We start from the raw sequence: 16,772 nt of genomic DNA, 5'->3' as shown, positions 1-16,772 counted from the left end.
GAGCCTAAGAATACTGGGACCCGCATATAAGACTTCGCATATTATGACCAGGACTCCGGTCATAATGGAGAAACCATTAGACTACTGGATAATAGTGTTCATGAAACAATTAGACTAATAAAGCGGATATGAAACAGGAACTATGGTATGAAAGAGCACAATCTTATTCGATTAGTAGTAACATTCGTAATCAGTGGTATTGTATATGTGGTCCCTTACCTTAAGCTCTACGCTGCGGAGAAAGCCAAGATAGAATGTATCATTAGAAGGGCGTAAAAGCAAGGCTTGGGACTTCCATCTAATACGTCAAACGACAGGTTGCTAGCACTCGGCGTGCACAACAGATTAAACGAACTTATTGAGGCCCAGAAAGTGGCGCAGTATGAAAGACTTACGCAGAGTTTGACCGGCAGACACATCTTAGACGGCATCAGAGTATCCTACGAAGCACAGCATGGACTGCGGGGAGACATTCCAAGGAAAACAAGGAAATATTTCTCAATAATCCCAATCCCCAGAAACATGCACCCGGAGTTTCACGAATATAGAAGAATCGAAAAAGCGACAGCTCTCCACAATAGATTCAGTAGTGCTAGGGACGTGGTCTATGTGGACGCGGCGGAGTACACAAATAGTACGTCGATAGTTGCTACCAGTCTAGAGGGTGACTCCAGAGTTAATGGCACTGTAAAAACAGGAAAGGCTGAGGTGGCGGAGGAGGCTGCCTTAGCACTGGCAATAGCCTCCACGGAGGCCAACATCATAGTCAGTGACTCCAAGACCGCCGTCAACAACTATGCCAAAGGAAGAATCGCGCCGGAAGCGCTAAGAATTTTAGCCAACTTTCGTGAAGATCGAGATGTTTGCATTATATGGGCACCCGCAAACTCCTACCTTCCCGGGAACGAAATAGCGCACAACCTGGCTCGAGAACTGCGGACCGAACAGGTGACACGGAAATACAGCGAACGGCGAGAGACCGGATGACCAGCTTTACCGAGATAACCTAACACTATAAATTGGGCAGGGCCCGTTTTCCCCCGGCACACTCCTTCCTATGTAGACGGCAAGCGAGAGCATGGCGCTTGTTGCAAACTGAAACATATCCGAACCCGGTGGCCTACCACCGTTGCTATCCAGAACTTTACACCGATGGATGCAGATTCTGTAAAGAAAGGCGGACTTACAACATATCGTTTGGGCTTGTCCTGGGACACCCACACAGAATAAAACACACAAGACCAGAGAGCAGTGGGAGACCGCGCTGCTCAGCTCTGCACCGGAAGACCAACTTTAGGCAATCCAGCAGGCCGTAGATGCCGCCAGAGCGCAAGGGCTCGAGGCCGTCATCTAGGTAGAGAGACCTAGGTCTCACAAGTCTGCTACACAAATAAAGTTTATTCCTCCTCCTCCTTTGATAACACCGCTATTGTAATTCCACTTATTATAACTGGTGAAATTTTCTTTCACTTTGGTTATCGCCTAATCAGCTAAACCTAAACGCTAAAGAAGTATAATGTTTATGGTCATATCAACTAGCCAGTTAGGTTTGCATATTCTTTAATATTTTAATCGCAACCACTTGGAAGGGTTTCCCAGTTCAAGTTCTTCGGTGTACTCTTCCGTGAAAATCTATGGTTGATGCATAACGAAAGTCATATTAAACGTAGCATAGCAGAATTACCTTTAGAACTTAAACGGACACTAAAGAGAAACCGGAAGTTGAGCTTTAATGGTAGTTTATCTTTTCACGATCACAGTCATACCATGCTTACTGTGAACAGAGGTTTACTAAGTGAGAAAAAAGCGACAAACTGAAATATAGGTGCTGACGCCCCGTCGTATTTCCTGTACTACACGTTCGTGACGTCGGAGATCAGAAACGCAGCCCGGTCACGATTTATCGACAGCGATTTATCGCTGTTAAGATAAAAGCAAAATGAAATACACCTTAAACGTACATAAACAGCATTTCCAACTTTTTAAACTGTTTTAAGCGAGGAAGTCCAAGTTTAACGCAAAATTAAGTATATAAAGAATGACATAGCGCTACATGCGGTCGTGTTAGTTTCGTTTTCGATCTATGCATCATCGCGCGCGTTCCGGGCTACAGTGTTGCAGTGCTTGGTTGCGTGTTGCGTGGCTCGAAAAATGCTGACTTCCTGAGAAACAGCCAGAAAATGCATCGTGTGTGCTGGGTTAAAGCTGTATAAATGGCACCAAGAGCTTGTTCAGGGGCAGCGGCAGTGTTGACCCGACTGTGTCCTTTCAGGTGGTGCCGCGCGATGAGCTACGGCGTTTGTAATGGCACAGTACTCTGCCGATGATAAAACGCCAAAAGAGCCAGAGAAACCGATGCTGTGCTCTCTGCATTTCTCGCCCTCGGATTATGTGTATAATCCTGCCCTAGAAAAGTCTATTGGCTTCCCAAGAGGCCAGTCTTTTCTCGAGCAACTGTTCCCTCATTGTCGCCTTTATCAAATCTCCTACTAGTGCCCCCGCAGGAGCAAACTGGCGGCTCGGTAAGCGCTGAATGTCATTAAAGAAAGCCACGAAAAAACTATACCGAGTACGCGCGCAGCTTTCTACGCTTGTTCTATCGGGAACGTCGTCGCCTGTCGGACCGTACGCCTCGCCTTCCTTCGACGGAAACACCTGCCGCGTGAACACGGATGATCATTTCGCGCTCCGTTCCACTAAGTCGCTGAAGTGCAGTCCTGCTTCCCAGGCGAGCTCTTCGTTGCAAGGTTCAACGTGAGCAACGGTATCCATCGCGGACACAGAACACCTAAGCAAAAGTCGGAACGAACGCAAATGCAGCGGCCATGCAGCCTATGATGCAGCCAGAGCCTCATCCGCTTATGCAAGAGGTGACGTATCATGGCGCCCTCTCATTCGCTGAGAGCAATGAAATTCGTGATGACACTGCTTCAGCGCCGAATCTGGAGTGAGAGAAATTGAAGAAGAGATATTTGGTCTTTGTTTACGAATTTCTCCACTAATAAGTCATATTTTTGCACCCAACAAAACCTGCATGCATTCCTGAATGTCCCTCTTTTATTCCAGCTGAACTTCGTGTTTCTTGTTTAGTATCAATTTAAGCGGCAGCTGCACTTTTCCACTATTCATTTTAGACTCCACTACTGTCTACTTATCTGAGGCGTCACTTCTAAAGCTAACATGGAAACTATTCTGAATGAAGCAAACATGTGCGCATATTGTTCACAACCTATCGATGTATGAGCAGAACTCTTAGTACTTTCACCGAGACAGTATTTTGAGTGTCAGCAGTCTATAGAAACAAAAGTTACCCGAAATGACATGTTTAGAATTCACAAGTAACCGTGACAACTTTTCTTTTTAAATACAACAATACCACAACTAATTACATCCTAAGAGTTAAGAACTTTATTAAGTTGAAAACCAGGACTACGGCAATATTCTATTACAGCGGCAGATTCCTAATTTACTTAATAGTGAGCATGCTTTATTTGATATTATGAGACATTCTCCAACTCCTTCAACATTAAGAAAGAAATCGAAACTGTATTTGGGCTCGACAATTACCTTTCTCTATTCTGATGATCTTTACTGCTGGTTGACTGATATGCAACTACATGTATTGGAAGACTGTTTCCTGTCATTTTGCTTTGCCCATTCTGTATCTGCAGCATAATTGATTTGCTGTTCGTTTATAGCTTTATTTGCATTATTTATACTTATTGTGCTGTAGTGATATGTGAGTGAGTGTGTGTGTGTGTGTGTGTGCGTGCGGGTTGGAGTGTTAGGTATATATATATATATATATATATATATATATATATATATATATATATATATATATACGTTTTTTTATTTTATTTTCTTTTCACTGTCGTCTGTTGTGCTGGTGTCGACAGGAGCCTAGCCAGGCATGCATGGTCTCGCCTTTTGCTCCGGAGCTACGGCAATCATGTGTTGTCAAAACTCGCAATAAACTTGAAACTAGCGAGAGCGCTAGATATAAAAATCTGCTCTTTTCGCCCTCAAGTAGGCGGCTGTCTCATTCTAGGAATCCGTGGGCTCCTGGTGCAATCCTGTCCCGGTCCCCCAGCTTTCGCTCATCATCATTGGCTTGACATGACAGCATGAACTTCCACAGTACTTCATTGTCCCCTTCTGTGTCCTCTTCTTCGACTATTGCACCATATCCCGTCTTCAGTTCTTGCAGGGTTCCAGCGGGTCCCCTGCACTCCTTTACCATATGGCGCAGGGTGCCCGGGACTCCGCAGAGGTGCAGAGGTACGGAAATTGCGTTAGAGATACCCCATGCCATAAGATACTGTTAAAATAGTGGTTCGCTTGTAGTGTTCTTAAAACAACGGTGTCTTCTCTGTTGAGTATTAGTTGAGGTTGTGGGTACGTTCTTCGTTCAAGTCTATGGTGCTCTAGAATATAGGTGTACACATTCGGGGATGTCTTTCGGCATCGTCACCTTTTTGGTGCCCTCTGATAGAAAAGCCTGACTTGTATGCACCCGGGCTGCGGCGTGAGCCTCTTCGTTGCCCGCCAGCATAAGCGTATCTACCGGGGGGGGGGGGGGGGCAAGGGGGGCACTTGCCCCCCCCCCCCGCTCTCAAAAGTGGGGTGGCAAAGTATGCCATTTGCCCCCCCCCCCCCACTTTTGAAAGCGGGCACTTTTGGCTGCAAGCTGGAGGCTGCACGCCTCCTCGGGACACACTGTAGCGGACGACGCGCGGGATTCGCCATACACGCTCGCGTTGCGGAGATGGCCTGGCGCTGGGAAGTTCCCGCCCTAACAAATGTCAGCTTGCGCTACTTGGATCATGCCTAGCTTTTGGGGCCGATAAGTCTGTATTTGAAAACACAATAAGCTTGCCATATTTACCCTGTTGGCGAGGGGTAGGCCCGTATAAACAATTATAATCAGCCGCGCCCAACGACAGCTGTGCCTTATACGAAATCGGTGGGTTTTCAAATGCTGGAACTATTTAATCTCTGTCCAGAAATGGCCTGCCCATCGTTGCAGTCTCAGTATCTTATCACCATCAAAAATATAATCAATTCTCTTACAGGTATAACTGTAGAATTTCACTGTGTGATTGTGTGATCACGACTTATTGTAGACATGTTCGTGAAAATGTCCTTGGTCGAAGGGCATTTCAACACCAATAGAACACTGACTTTAATTTTTTTCTAAAGGCTTGTGTCACTTCTCACCTTGTAGATTTCATTTTCAGTGTGTTTCCAAATGAGAGCTGCACTATTACTTGTTTCCCCGACAGCAGCAAAACACCAGATGTTTCATATTGTGAAAAAATTAGGGTCACTTTTTGGTGGCGTGTATCGAAATTTTGCACCGTGTAGGTTGCTTATGTGCTCCCGAAGACAGTTGCTGAATAGTCTCTCCCAATTTTTATGCGTTATACACGGCATTCAGTTGTTTTCCCCCGGTATTCTAGGTAAACTATGCGGAGTACTATGCGGAGTTATTTATTCGGTGTACGGAGTAATGTTCTGAGTGACCAGCGATAAATGTTTATTCTGTGTAGGTTCTTTACAGCCTTTGTAGAAAGTTACTAATTGAAGCGTTCCAGGGTGTCAAGACGTTGCTAATTGAAATGTTTCCCAGACTCCTAAAGGAACAGTACGAGAAACGGTTGAAATTCCGTCAAAATAGAGAAAATTTTAAGCGCAGTGCGTTGCGAAACTTTAAATTTCCTGCTTTAAAGCAAGTGATGCAGATAATTACTGAACCCTCGTTTTTCATGTGTTTTCGTGCATCATAGGAGATTTTAGTTTGTTTCTCCACTGTCCTCTGTGAGCTAAACAAGGTATCTTGTTTACATCTGCGGATAATTAGGGTGATGGAATGGGTAATATGTAGGCAATGTTCCAAATGTGTGGGTTAAATGTGCATTTTCCTGTAGAATGCGTATTCAAGTGGTCCATTGCGTTATTAGCCTGTTTTACGAGTGGTGTAAAACTAAGACGGCTGTGCTGGCATAATGACAACTACAACTGAGATAAAATTTTGAGAATATAAGTGAAACAAAATACCAAGTTTGTGTGCGATGGTAAATGCTTGTTGATCAAATACAGGTTTAAAAAAATTGTAACCAAGTGTTCGAAAGTATCATGCTGCTGCTAGGTTTCCCAATGTCCCAAAAGAACTCTGCGTTTCAGATATTTTATACATTGAAGGAATAGACAGGCTTTAAGTGGAATGCGTTGCGTATTTTAACGTCCCTGGCTTATTTAGAAGCCTTACCAATAATTATTGTACCGTATTATTTTATTTCTTTTTACACTGTCTGGCGTGATATACTAGGTTCGCCTGGTGTCCTCACCCAACTCAAGGCGGCAGCTTAATTATGTTTGGTGACTGTAAGGACAAGTTAATAGGTGATGTGTAGGTGAAGTTCAGAGTAGTAGATGGGTAATTGGAGCTTTGGCAATAAATTAGGTATAAGCACTCTAGCGTGTTATGAGCATGTCCAACGAGCGGGGAAGAATTCAGCCGGCTGCCCTGGCAGAACTATAATAGCCATCAAGACCAAATTTAGTGAAGATTGGTGGTATGCTATGGAAACTCTCCGTGCAAAGTTAAAGGCGGTTGGATCAAACACGGCCTTTGTAAAACATTTCTTATTCAAGTGTTAGAGCGCGTGATATGACAGCTATCAGCTGTGCTTCCCACTGTCCCGACATAGCTGTAGGTTACAACAGGTTTATATTTTGTGGAAAAGGGAGGGGGGGGGGGGCATGGAAACTGCACGGTGCGATAAAATTGTTACATTCCTGGTCCAGTTAGAAGCGTTGGAAATAATTAATGAGTCGTCTTTTTTCTGTCTCTATTTTCAGGCGTCATAGTGCGTTCAGACTTGGTTTCAAAGATGTCCTCGGTGAACTAAACAAGGCATTTCGTTTATGCTTAGCAAAAATAAAGGACGCGTACGTTTTATGAAGGTGTTCTATGAACAAAGAAATTATGCCATCGCTCTCGAAGGACTGTGAACTCAACCGATATCAAATCTAACGGAAATTGAGTAAGGAATACGGGGGGAGGCAGAAATGGAAGGAGGGAGGACACCATGGTAACGTTATGGCGAAGTAACATGTATGTGTTGATGAATTACTGGCTTTTTAAAAGTCCCAACAAGAAGTGCTCCAAAGCATTACACGGGGACGAAAGTTTCAAACGGAACAGTCATATACGGCCAACTGTTTATTGTATGCGATATAATTGCGACAAATTGAAAGTTTTATCGCAACTGTTCGAAAGAAACAACTTGGCTGGAAACCGGGTTATAATTCTCGAAGGTCGCACACATCTGCTGTCTTTTTTTTCTAGTGGATATTGCAAGTAGTATATGTTGATTGTACTTCGTTGAGTAGACCCTCGACAATACTATTACCCCACTAAAGATACACTTATGATGTATATTTCAAAACCAAATGCAATTCTTTGTTTAATTAGTAAAATTGGCTGTAAGAGATGTGCATTTCTTATGTGCGCTGTACTGCGGCTATATATACTTGGCGGAATCCGAGACCTGTGTGAGACACTCATTGCCTTTTGTCACTGCATCATCTTGAAATTTTATATAGTTACAAGAAATAAATGCAAACTCAAATAATTTTGCGGGCCGCCATGGTTCACCATGTGTGATTGATAAATAGGTCGATGGCTGTTAAATATAAAAGTAAATGATAGACGCATTTCTAGGCTCTTTCGCGTACTGTAATAGCAATTCACAATGTATATATATATATATATATATATATATATATATATATATAGAGAGAGAGAGAGAGAGAGAGAGAGAAAGGTCGGATTACTTGCGGTTTGCCCCCCCACTCGAGAAATGGTTGGTACGCCACTGCCCGCCAGGGACTTTTGTCTCGGGGTCCAAGCTACGTAGGCCTCTTGGAAATATCCTGTTCGGTTAGAGGTTTCAGTAAGAACGCGCAGCTGAGTTCTTTTTCTTTTTATTTAATTATTTTTACTGCACTAGCCCTAGCGCACTCTTTGCCATCTCCTCTGATTGAGGTTGATTCAAGTACGATGCGCAAAAATTCTAGTGGGAACAAATTGAATATTACTTGTATGTTGTTTCATTTTCACGTTTGCTTGCATTTGAAATATTGGCTAAATTCCGTCCACAAGACACATATGCTTGATACTACTCTCCGCCTCGAAAGGAGCTGCAGAGCAAATAAATGTCGCACTTCCATGTAATTACACGTAACATGCGATATTTAAGCTTATTTCGGGTCGACGTTTCAATTTAGGCTGATCGTATGCGGTGAATAAAAGGTAGCTGATGCTTAGAGACTGGGAAAGGTTAACAACCTGACATGGAGTGACCCTACTTTAGTTTAACTTCAGCTGTGAATGAATGATGAATACTGAACTGAATGATGGAAACTGAATTATCGAAACAAAAAGGTAGATTAGCTTTTTAACTTAACTAGTAAAGCTAGATCTAGCTTGATAATAGATGCAGGAATATGTGGATAGTATTTTATATATTTCATTTTTCTAATTCCGATTTTAAAACAATGCATTCAACTTCTACCGCAGTCTCCCCAAGGGGGAACATTATAACCGCTGGCTTCCTGTCCATTCGATCCCGCACAGTAGGGATGAAAAGACAAGATGGTGGCAACAACTACGACAACAAATACTACTACTTACTACTACTACTACTACTACTACTACTACTACTACGACGACGACGACGACGACGACGACAACGATGACGACAACAACTACACAAATGGTGGTGTTCTGTGTGGAAGAAGCTGCTGTCACAGTAAATTTATTCAGAGCCGAAGGAATCGCTGGATTCTGCAATTGTTTTTACAGCGCAGGTGTTAGCCTCTAGTTGGTCGGGACTTTTCTTGCTGTGCTTATAAAAGAAATGACAACAGGAAAAGGGGTTTGTGTTCCAGTTTCTGCGTAACAGAATTGTTTTCTCGTATACTTGAACTACAATCCGATGCTCTTTTGTCTCTAAGTTGGCTTAAGTCATACTTTACGGATTTTCTGACACATCTTAATTTGAGAAATTCAATTAGTTCAATAATGCACTTGCCCTAGCCGGGGAGTGTCCAAGAATGAGGATGTATGTGGTAATGGTACCGCCACCTAGCGACCGCGGCCACTCGGAGAGGCCTCAAACGGCAGCTGGAAAAGAGCATTTTCCTTCTGTTTCAGCGTAACAGTTTTGTTTTCTCGTATATTCGAATAACAATCCGAAGCTATCATGCCTTCAGCTTGTTTGTAAGTCGAACTTCACATTTTTACTTTCAAACATTCTTTATTTCAAAAAGGCACTCACTGTTGGCGGACCGCCTAGAATAACGAGAATTTATGCTATACATACGCATGCGTACGTGAGCACGTGAAAGGCGTCGCGTGTGGTGGCAGTGCTTGTTTGGCGTCGTCTAACGTTTTTTGGGTGGTGGCACTTGCCTAACGTCCGCACCAGCTTCGGTGCACTCTCACAGGGTAGAATAGACGCGGATTTTATCTGTCTCTTTGCTCAGTTGCTGAGTCACGACATGAGTGGCAAGTTTCTTCCGCAGAATTTTATGTCTCCATGACATAAGTCACTTAAGTCACTTATTGCTCGACAAAAAAGGCCGAGGAAAGCTTGCGCTGTCACAGTCCGAAAGAAAGCTCGCTCTGAAAAATAAGAGTGACTTTCCGGACAGCGGTGGGATGAGGAAGGGCGTCGGGTATCGCACCTTCCCGCTCTTTCCAGTCGGGCTTTTTTATAACACGGGCTTTTGTAAATTGTTGGGAACAGGAGCGCACAGGCAGGTACTCTTTCGCACGGCCTTAAGATGGTGCTTGCGCTCGCTCGCAACAGCCTAGGTGCAATACGGCAGCGAACAAGCAGCCAGTGCCCAAACTCTGACATTAATTCGATCGTTTTACGCGATACCCAGTTTGCCTTCTCGTAGTCGTATATACCTTCACAAACCTGCCGTAAGCAACCAGTGAGCTGCAGGCGGACGCGTGCCGCTCCGTCTTAACCCAACTTTTGAGCTTGACCACGTTTTATATTCGCGTACATCAATTTTTTGCGCCACCCAGTTTGCGCACCACTGCGTTCAGCAGTTTTCCATGCCGGGTGACTTCCATTTATTTGTGAGTTGCTCATGTGTATTATTGTCATCGTAATTCCTCTCGTAATGTTGACGTAATTACGTCAACATTTCGGTGCAGACAGACACAGTAAAGGCGAGATTTCACCCTGCTTGCTTTCTTTTCCTTTTATTTTAATTCAAGGAGGTGATGCCTGCGAATACATCCTAGGAGGTTTCTGGGATCTGATTCAGTTAGGAAATGCGCAATAGATAATAGCACTTCTTCCAAGAGCGCTATACAGTTGCGTCAGTCGACGTTACGAAATAAACTGCCCTTGCTTGTGATTTGCAAACCAGCAAGTGAACCACTGGCATAGCAAAATACTTGTATCGGTGGTTTAAATAATTGCATGGCACGCTGCTTTCTTGTCGCTGCGAAATGCCCCCCGCAGAATATTCCAGAGAAATTCAAATGCTGAAACTGTGGTATAATAAAAATTGATGTGGGGGCGTATTTGTTTCGCCCTCTGCTCAGCTTTTCTCTTGATTCACGCAAAAATTGCTGATGCTCATAAAAGAGATTCTTCTTATCAACTTGTGCGGAAATGTCAACCATGTTCGAGGGTCGACCTAATTGTGCTTTCGTACCATCATCATCATCACCATCATCTTCATCGTTATCAGCCTATATTATGTCCACTGCAGGACGAAGGCCTCTCCCTGCGATCTCCAATTACCCCTGTTTTGCGCTAGCTGATTCCAACTTGTGCCTGCGAATTTCCTAACTTCATCACTACACCTAGTCTTCAGTCGTCTTTGACTGCGCTTCCTTTGTCTTGGTGTCCATTCTGTAAGCCTAATGGTCCACCGGTTATCCATCCTGCGCATTACATGGCCTGCCCAGCTCCATTTTTTCCACTTAACGTCAACGAGAATATCGGCTGTCGCCGATTGTTCTCTGATACACACCGCTCTCTTCCTGTCTCTTAACGTTAGGCCCAACATTTTTCGTTCCATCGCTCTTTGTGTTTCATGTTTGCACTTTCATGTTTTGCCGTTTCTTTATTAGGTCCTTTGTTTCTTGGGAGAGCTTACCTACGCGTTGCCTTGGTGCCTTGCCTCCCACTTTAATTGCTGCTTCTGAGATCAACCTAAGTACGGTTTCATTCATAACCTCTATGTTGTCTTTACCTTCCTGTTCTAAAGCTGCATATTTGATTGCGAGCACCAGCCTGAATTGGCCTGCTTTTACCCTTACTGTTTCTAGTTTGGCCTGTTCATGACTAACTTTATTCTTTCTCTCTTCAAACTGAGAAAAATCCTAGACCTCACTAGCCTGCGGTCACTTCATTTTACCCTACCTTTACCCTACCTTTTTCCATTGGGGCTTTTCCAGGTCCACTTTCTGTTGCAGCGCTTCCTCAAGAAGGTATTCATTATTCGGAGCCTGTTCCTTTCCACGAATTCTCCCAAAATATCTCCTCTAGTGCTCCAAGAATCGATGTGTTCTTGTAAATTGCTTGCTCGCCAGCCTGCATTTTACCCACTTTTGAATTGAAGTCGCCCATGACTACAGTAAACTCTGTTTGCACATTTCTGATTGTTAATTTAACATCTTCATAAAACTGTTCTAATTCTTCATCATCGGGACTGAAGGTTGGGGCGTAGGCTTCTACAACCTTCATTCTATACCTCCTATTCAGCTGTATTACGACGACTGCTACCCTCTCATTAATGCTTTAGAATTCATCAGTGTTGTCCGCTATGTCCTTATGTACTAGAAATCCTACTCTGAATTCTCTGCTACCTGGCCGTTAGTCAGCACTGTATAAGCGTCACATATTCTTCTCACCTCACTAAGGCCAATATTATCAAAGGTAATGTCTGATAATACCTCAAATAGTCCTGCTAAGCTAGCCTCACTCGATAGGGTGCGCGTGTTGAACGTTGCCAGGTAGTTTCCATTGGCGGCCTATCCAGACACAGAGATTCTTAGCACCCTCTGCCGCGTCGCATGTCTAACCGCCACCTTGATCAGGTGTTCCGCAGCCGCTGGGGACTGAGGGCCACGGGTGAATTGCAGAATCATGAGGGAGGCAGCAGCCGAATTCTGCACCAGGGAGGCCAGTTCCTGTTCTGGTGAGGAAGTGACTTTGTTGAAGCTTAGTGGGCTTTCCTAATTTATTCCTTCCTTCCTATTTCCTAATTCCTGCCTTAGTTAACTTTGCCCTAATTACCTCTACCCTAATTCACTCTGGCTTAATGAACTTTGGGTTCATTGGAGTCACGAAGTGCCTTGATTAGCTCACTTTTGGAACATCGAGGTCACGCCAACGCCGACCTTTCCCTCTTATGAGCCTTATAATCATCATCATCATCACCATCATCAGCCTATTTTTATGTCCACTGCAGGACGAAGGCCCCTCCCTGCGATCTCCAATGACCCTTGTCTTGCGCTAGCTGATTCAAACTTGCATCTGCAAATTTCCTAATTTCATCACTCCACCTAGTTTTCCGCCATCCTCGGCTGCGCTTCCCTTCTCTTGGTATACCCATTCTGTAATGGTCCATCGGTTATCCATCCTACGCATTACATAGCCAGCCGAGATCCATACTAAATGCGAAGCATTTCTTGGCGAACGTTTGCCACTTTGACAGTATCCATCTAGCCGCCTAGGTCTTGGTGCTCTCATGGCGGTATCGTTAACTTGCTATTTACCAAAATTGGCATAGTATGACAACAGTGTATGACGAACATAAATGATAGGTCATTACATGAATTTCATGACGTGTGTGTCATGTATGTCATGAAACAGCCGCATAAAATGATAATGACTCAGTGAAAAACACATTAACACACAAAAACCACCGAAATGGTTCCTCACGTGGGTAGTAAGTGACGGAAACACTTAAGGATAATGGTAGAAGTGGTAGTAATGAGCGTAACTCGGCAAAATCGACAATGACTCAGCGCAAAACATTAACGCTGAAAAACTACTGAAATGAGTTCTGATGGGGGTACTAAGTGAGGGAAACACTACGGGACGATGGTAGAAGTCATAGTCATGAGCATGGCTAAGCAAAAATTACAATGACTCAGAAAAAATTAACACTGTAAAACCACTGAAATGGGTTCTTACCTGGGTACTCAGTGAGGGAAACAGTAAAGGATGATGGTAGAAGCCATAGAAAGACATGACCGTGACCTAGCAAAATTGTCTGGCTCAGCGAAAGATTAACACTCCAAAACCAATGTAGTGGGTTCGGTGGTGGCACTATGTGAAGGAAAAGGCTAAAGATTGATGGTCGAAGTCATATTCATGAGCATGACTAAGTATTTCGCTTTAAGGGCTCTTTGGCCTAGCCGGCAGGCCTCCTCAGACATGCTTGTAATGTAGGTCATGAAACAGCCGCCTAAGTCTTGGTGCTCTCATGGTCGTTTCCTTAACTTGATAGGTTCCGCGTACATTACTTCGCATAACATCGATTTCCACAGGGCGTGGGATCTGCCGGCTTTTTCGCTGGGTCATTGTCATTTTAAGCGGCTATTTTATGACCTATATGACACGCATGTCATGACCTATCATTATTGTTCGGCATACACTGTTGTCATAGTATGCAACTTTTGGTACCTACCAAGTTAACGATACGACCATGAGAGCACCAAAACGTAGGCGGCTAGATAGATAGATAGATAGATAGATAGATAGATAGATAGATAGATAGATAGATAGATATGGTCAAAGTGGCAAATGTTTGCCAAGAAATGCTTCGCATTTAAAAGAAATCTTGGCGATGATTAAGCTAGCGGAAATGAATGCGGGTTCCCCTGAAGCAACTAGCACATCAAGGTTGGCGTCATCCGACTCACCTTCTGCCAGACTGCGAGAAATTTGCCCCAGAAAACTAATGGCGCCTTTCGATGAGCGAAGGAATGACCTAGATGCGTATTTGCATCGCTTTGAGAAGATCTCATTCGTCCAGTGGTTGGGAGAAGAGCAAGTGGGCGAGCGCCCTGAGCCTGTGTTTTGTAAGGGAGGCCGTGAGGGTGTTTGGCTGGATGCCAGCAGAAGAATCGTTAGACTATGACAAAGTACAAAAAACTTTATTGCAGAGGTTCAACTTGACTGCTGAAGATTTTCGGGAAAGTTCAGACTGTGCAAGACAGAAGATTTTGAAATGGGAAAGCAGTTCGCATGCTGTCTGACAAACCATTTTGAGAGCTGGATAGAGCTGTCCGAAACGGAAAAAAACATGTAAAGGAGTTCTAGACAAAGTTGTGGGTGAGCAATTCCTGGCCAGATGTGGCAATGCTTTGGCCATATTTCATTTTGTTGTTGTCCAGCAAAACATTTTGTTGCGTCCAGCAAAAAACAAAAAGAAGAAAACCACCAAAGTAACGCAAAACAACCGGGTGCATAAAAAAGTTGCAGTTTCGCCAGAAAGCCGAAGCAGCAATTACGATAGCAAATTAGTAGAGAGCTATGCGGAGTAAGGATAGTAGTTTTATCGGCTGCATAAACTTGGACACATTCGCTTACTAACTGAATGAACAAGCATGGTGTCAGCGCACACAAGCGAACATGAATAGAACACACTCGACAACCGCAGACCACTGTCAAAACGCTGGCTTCAGCAAGCGCGGCCACAGCGAGCGAAGGTTCATGCGGTCTACTGCTTCAACGGAAACTGAGCGACGAAAGCACAGCGCATACAAAGCTAAGAGCCGTGTGGAGATCACTTTCAAGATACCGTGCGCGCGACTGCTCGCAGCCGAGCAAAGTACAAGTACGCAGTTGCGGCAGAGTAGAAGCCGCACCCCATCCCTCCAGCGCTGCCTTCCTGCTTTCCTCTTTTCGCGGGAGAGATTGAGTCGCCAGTTACCCGGTCGCAAGATACGCATTTGGTGTCGCAGCTAAATGTTTCATCGCCTCCCGGGGCGTCCTGCGCGTCCGGGTTGTCCTGTGCGTCCGGGGGGGTTTCCGGGACCTCCTGCGCCTCCTGGGCCTGCATCGCCTCCGGTACTTCCGGCACCTCCTTGGCCTCCATCGCCTCCATCGCCTCCGTCGCCTCCTGGGCTCCCGGCGAGTCCTGGGGCCCCGGCATCTCCTGCACCTCCTGCGCCTCCTGGGCTTCCTGGGCCCCCGGCACCTCCGTTGCCTCCATGGCCTCCATGGCCTCCTGGGTTTCCTGGGGCTCCTGCGCTTCCGGCGCCTCCTTTGCCTCCTGGGTTTGTTTGGCCCCCTGCAACTTTTGCACGACAGAGTTATCGCTTTTGCTCTCTGCCGTGCGTTCGATCCCCGTGAGAGCGTGCGTCCCTCGCCCGCTTTCACTCGCACATTTCACTCGAATAAAATTTAGTGCATCATTTCACTTTTTAGACAAATCAATTTCGGTATTCGATTGTAACGCGAGGATTGCCTTCAGGTAGCGAAAAGCTGGAAAAACCTCGCCTTACAATGACTAAAAATGTGGTCGTTTTGTGAACGGAAGTTCTAAGCTCCATGAAAGAGCCGGTAGTGATTTAGTGCTTTGAACAGTGTGTAGTCCTTTTGTAAGCACTCATATAGTGCTCTCGAGGACGAACTCCACAGATTGCGAACACTTGAGTGCAGTGTGTTAGCGCCCATGAGTAATAACGAAAGAAATTATTATGGCAGACACTACGGATGGTAATCTTTCAGTGACGAACTGTGTGTGTGTGCGTGCGTGCGTGTGATTTCCTCTAATCATTTGATTCTCTCATCAATGCTTCTCTCCAATCCATGATTCTCCCATCCATAGTTCTCTCATCCATGCGTGTACAAAGAGACATAGGCAGAAACATGCATACACTTACAAACAAGCCCGCACGCGCATAGAAAAGCAGACGCACCGACACATGTGCACGTACCATGCGCATTCACACGCGTAAATACTCACAGACAAACAAGCACGCCTACACGCACCTGCGCCAAAGCCCACGTGGAGAATACTCTGGCGCTATTTTTTGTTGAAATAATAGCCCCACTCTCAGCGTTGGTCGTGAATATGCACATGTGCTTATTCATTCATACTTCTTGGTTTTGGTGGCGTTTTTTAGAATTCCCTTTTTAGGAGCTCGTTGCATTTAGCCAGAGCCGGCAGTAGCAGCAGAGTGTTCCGGAAGTAGGCGGTTTCACTCTCGCGTATGATGTATTGTACTTGCCTTTGTTTCGCGCCGCGGATCAATCTTCTATTAGCGTCGGCATAAAGTGTGGACATTCGGACGCAAAAGTTGGAGTGAAAGTCTGCGGTGAAGCACCAGAGTAGGTGCATTGCCTAATTAAGAACAATAAGAGGATGAAACGAAAGTTCGTTTCTTTGTACAAAACAAAGAAAAAGCCGTTTAGCAACGAATGTTTCCAGCATAGTGTGTAATCTTTGCAAGATATGTAACACACCCCTTCTTAATGAGGAAAGCTGCGAGAGCGGTGTTCCGAAATTGCATTCGGGGACTTAAAAGACATATAATCGCAATATCCATCGATCACATTCCTGACATACGTTCACTGCTATATTGGCAGTGAACGTAGGGAATATGACCACTGCTACATTCAATATTTTTACGTGGTACCAAAAACAAGTAACTTAAATTGTGATTAAAACGAAGCTCTTTAATAAAAACCGGAGAAGTTCGCTTAGAATGCTAT

At 44.7% G+C, this 16,772-nt stretch overlaps 2 protein-coding genes across 11 annotated transcripts in view; one reads left to right on the top strand and one right to left on the bottom strand.

Annotated features, from left to right (window-relative positions):
- LOC119466316 (uncharacterized PE-PGRS family protein PE_PGRS20-like) overlaps positions 1-16,772 on the bottom strand; it is a 1,297,174-nt gene that overhangs the window by 849,437 nt on the left and 430,965 nt on the right. For 2 of the 8 annotated variants that reach the window (XM_049656755.1, XM_037726817.2), the window contains exon 3: positions 14,188-15,351. The exons of 4 other annotated variants lie outside the window; for them this stretch is intronic. In XM_049656755.1, coding sequence (XP_049512712.1) covers positions 14,845-15,276 — 432 coding nt within the window. In that variant the 5' untranslated portion in view covers positions 15,277-15,351 and the 3' untranslated portion in view covers positions 14,188-14,844. Of the gene's footprint in view, positions 1-14,187; positions 15,352-16,772 lie in introns of those variants that run through there. 2 more of the 8 variants (XM_049656756.1, XM_049656757.1) reach the window with 1 other exon arrangement.
- The window catches only part of LOC119466319 (uncharacterized PE-PGRS family protein PE_PGRS20-like), a 1,091,962-nt gene that overhangs the window by 684,479 nt on the left and 390,711 nt on the right, over positions 1-16,772 (top strand). The window lies entirely within an intron of this gene.

This window comes from Dermacentor silvarum, chromosome 10, assembly GCF_013339745.2.
Source record: "Dermacentor silvarum isolate Dsil-2018 chromosome 10, BIME_Dsil_1.4, whole genome shotgun sequence".
NCBI lineage: Eukaryota > Metazoa > Arthropoda > Arachnida > Ixodida > Ixodidae > Dermacentor > Dermacentor silvarum.
The sequence above is the reverse complement of the archived record's forward strand: the minus strand, read 5'-3'. Positions and strand labels throughout refer to the sequence as shown.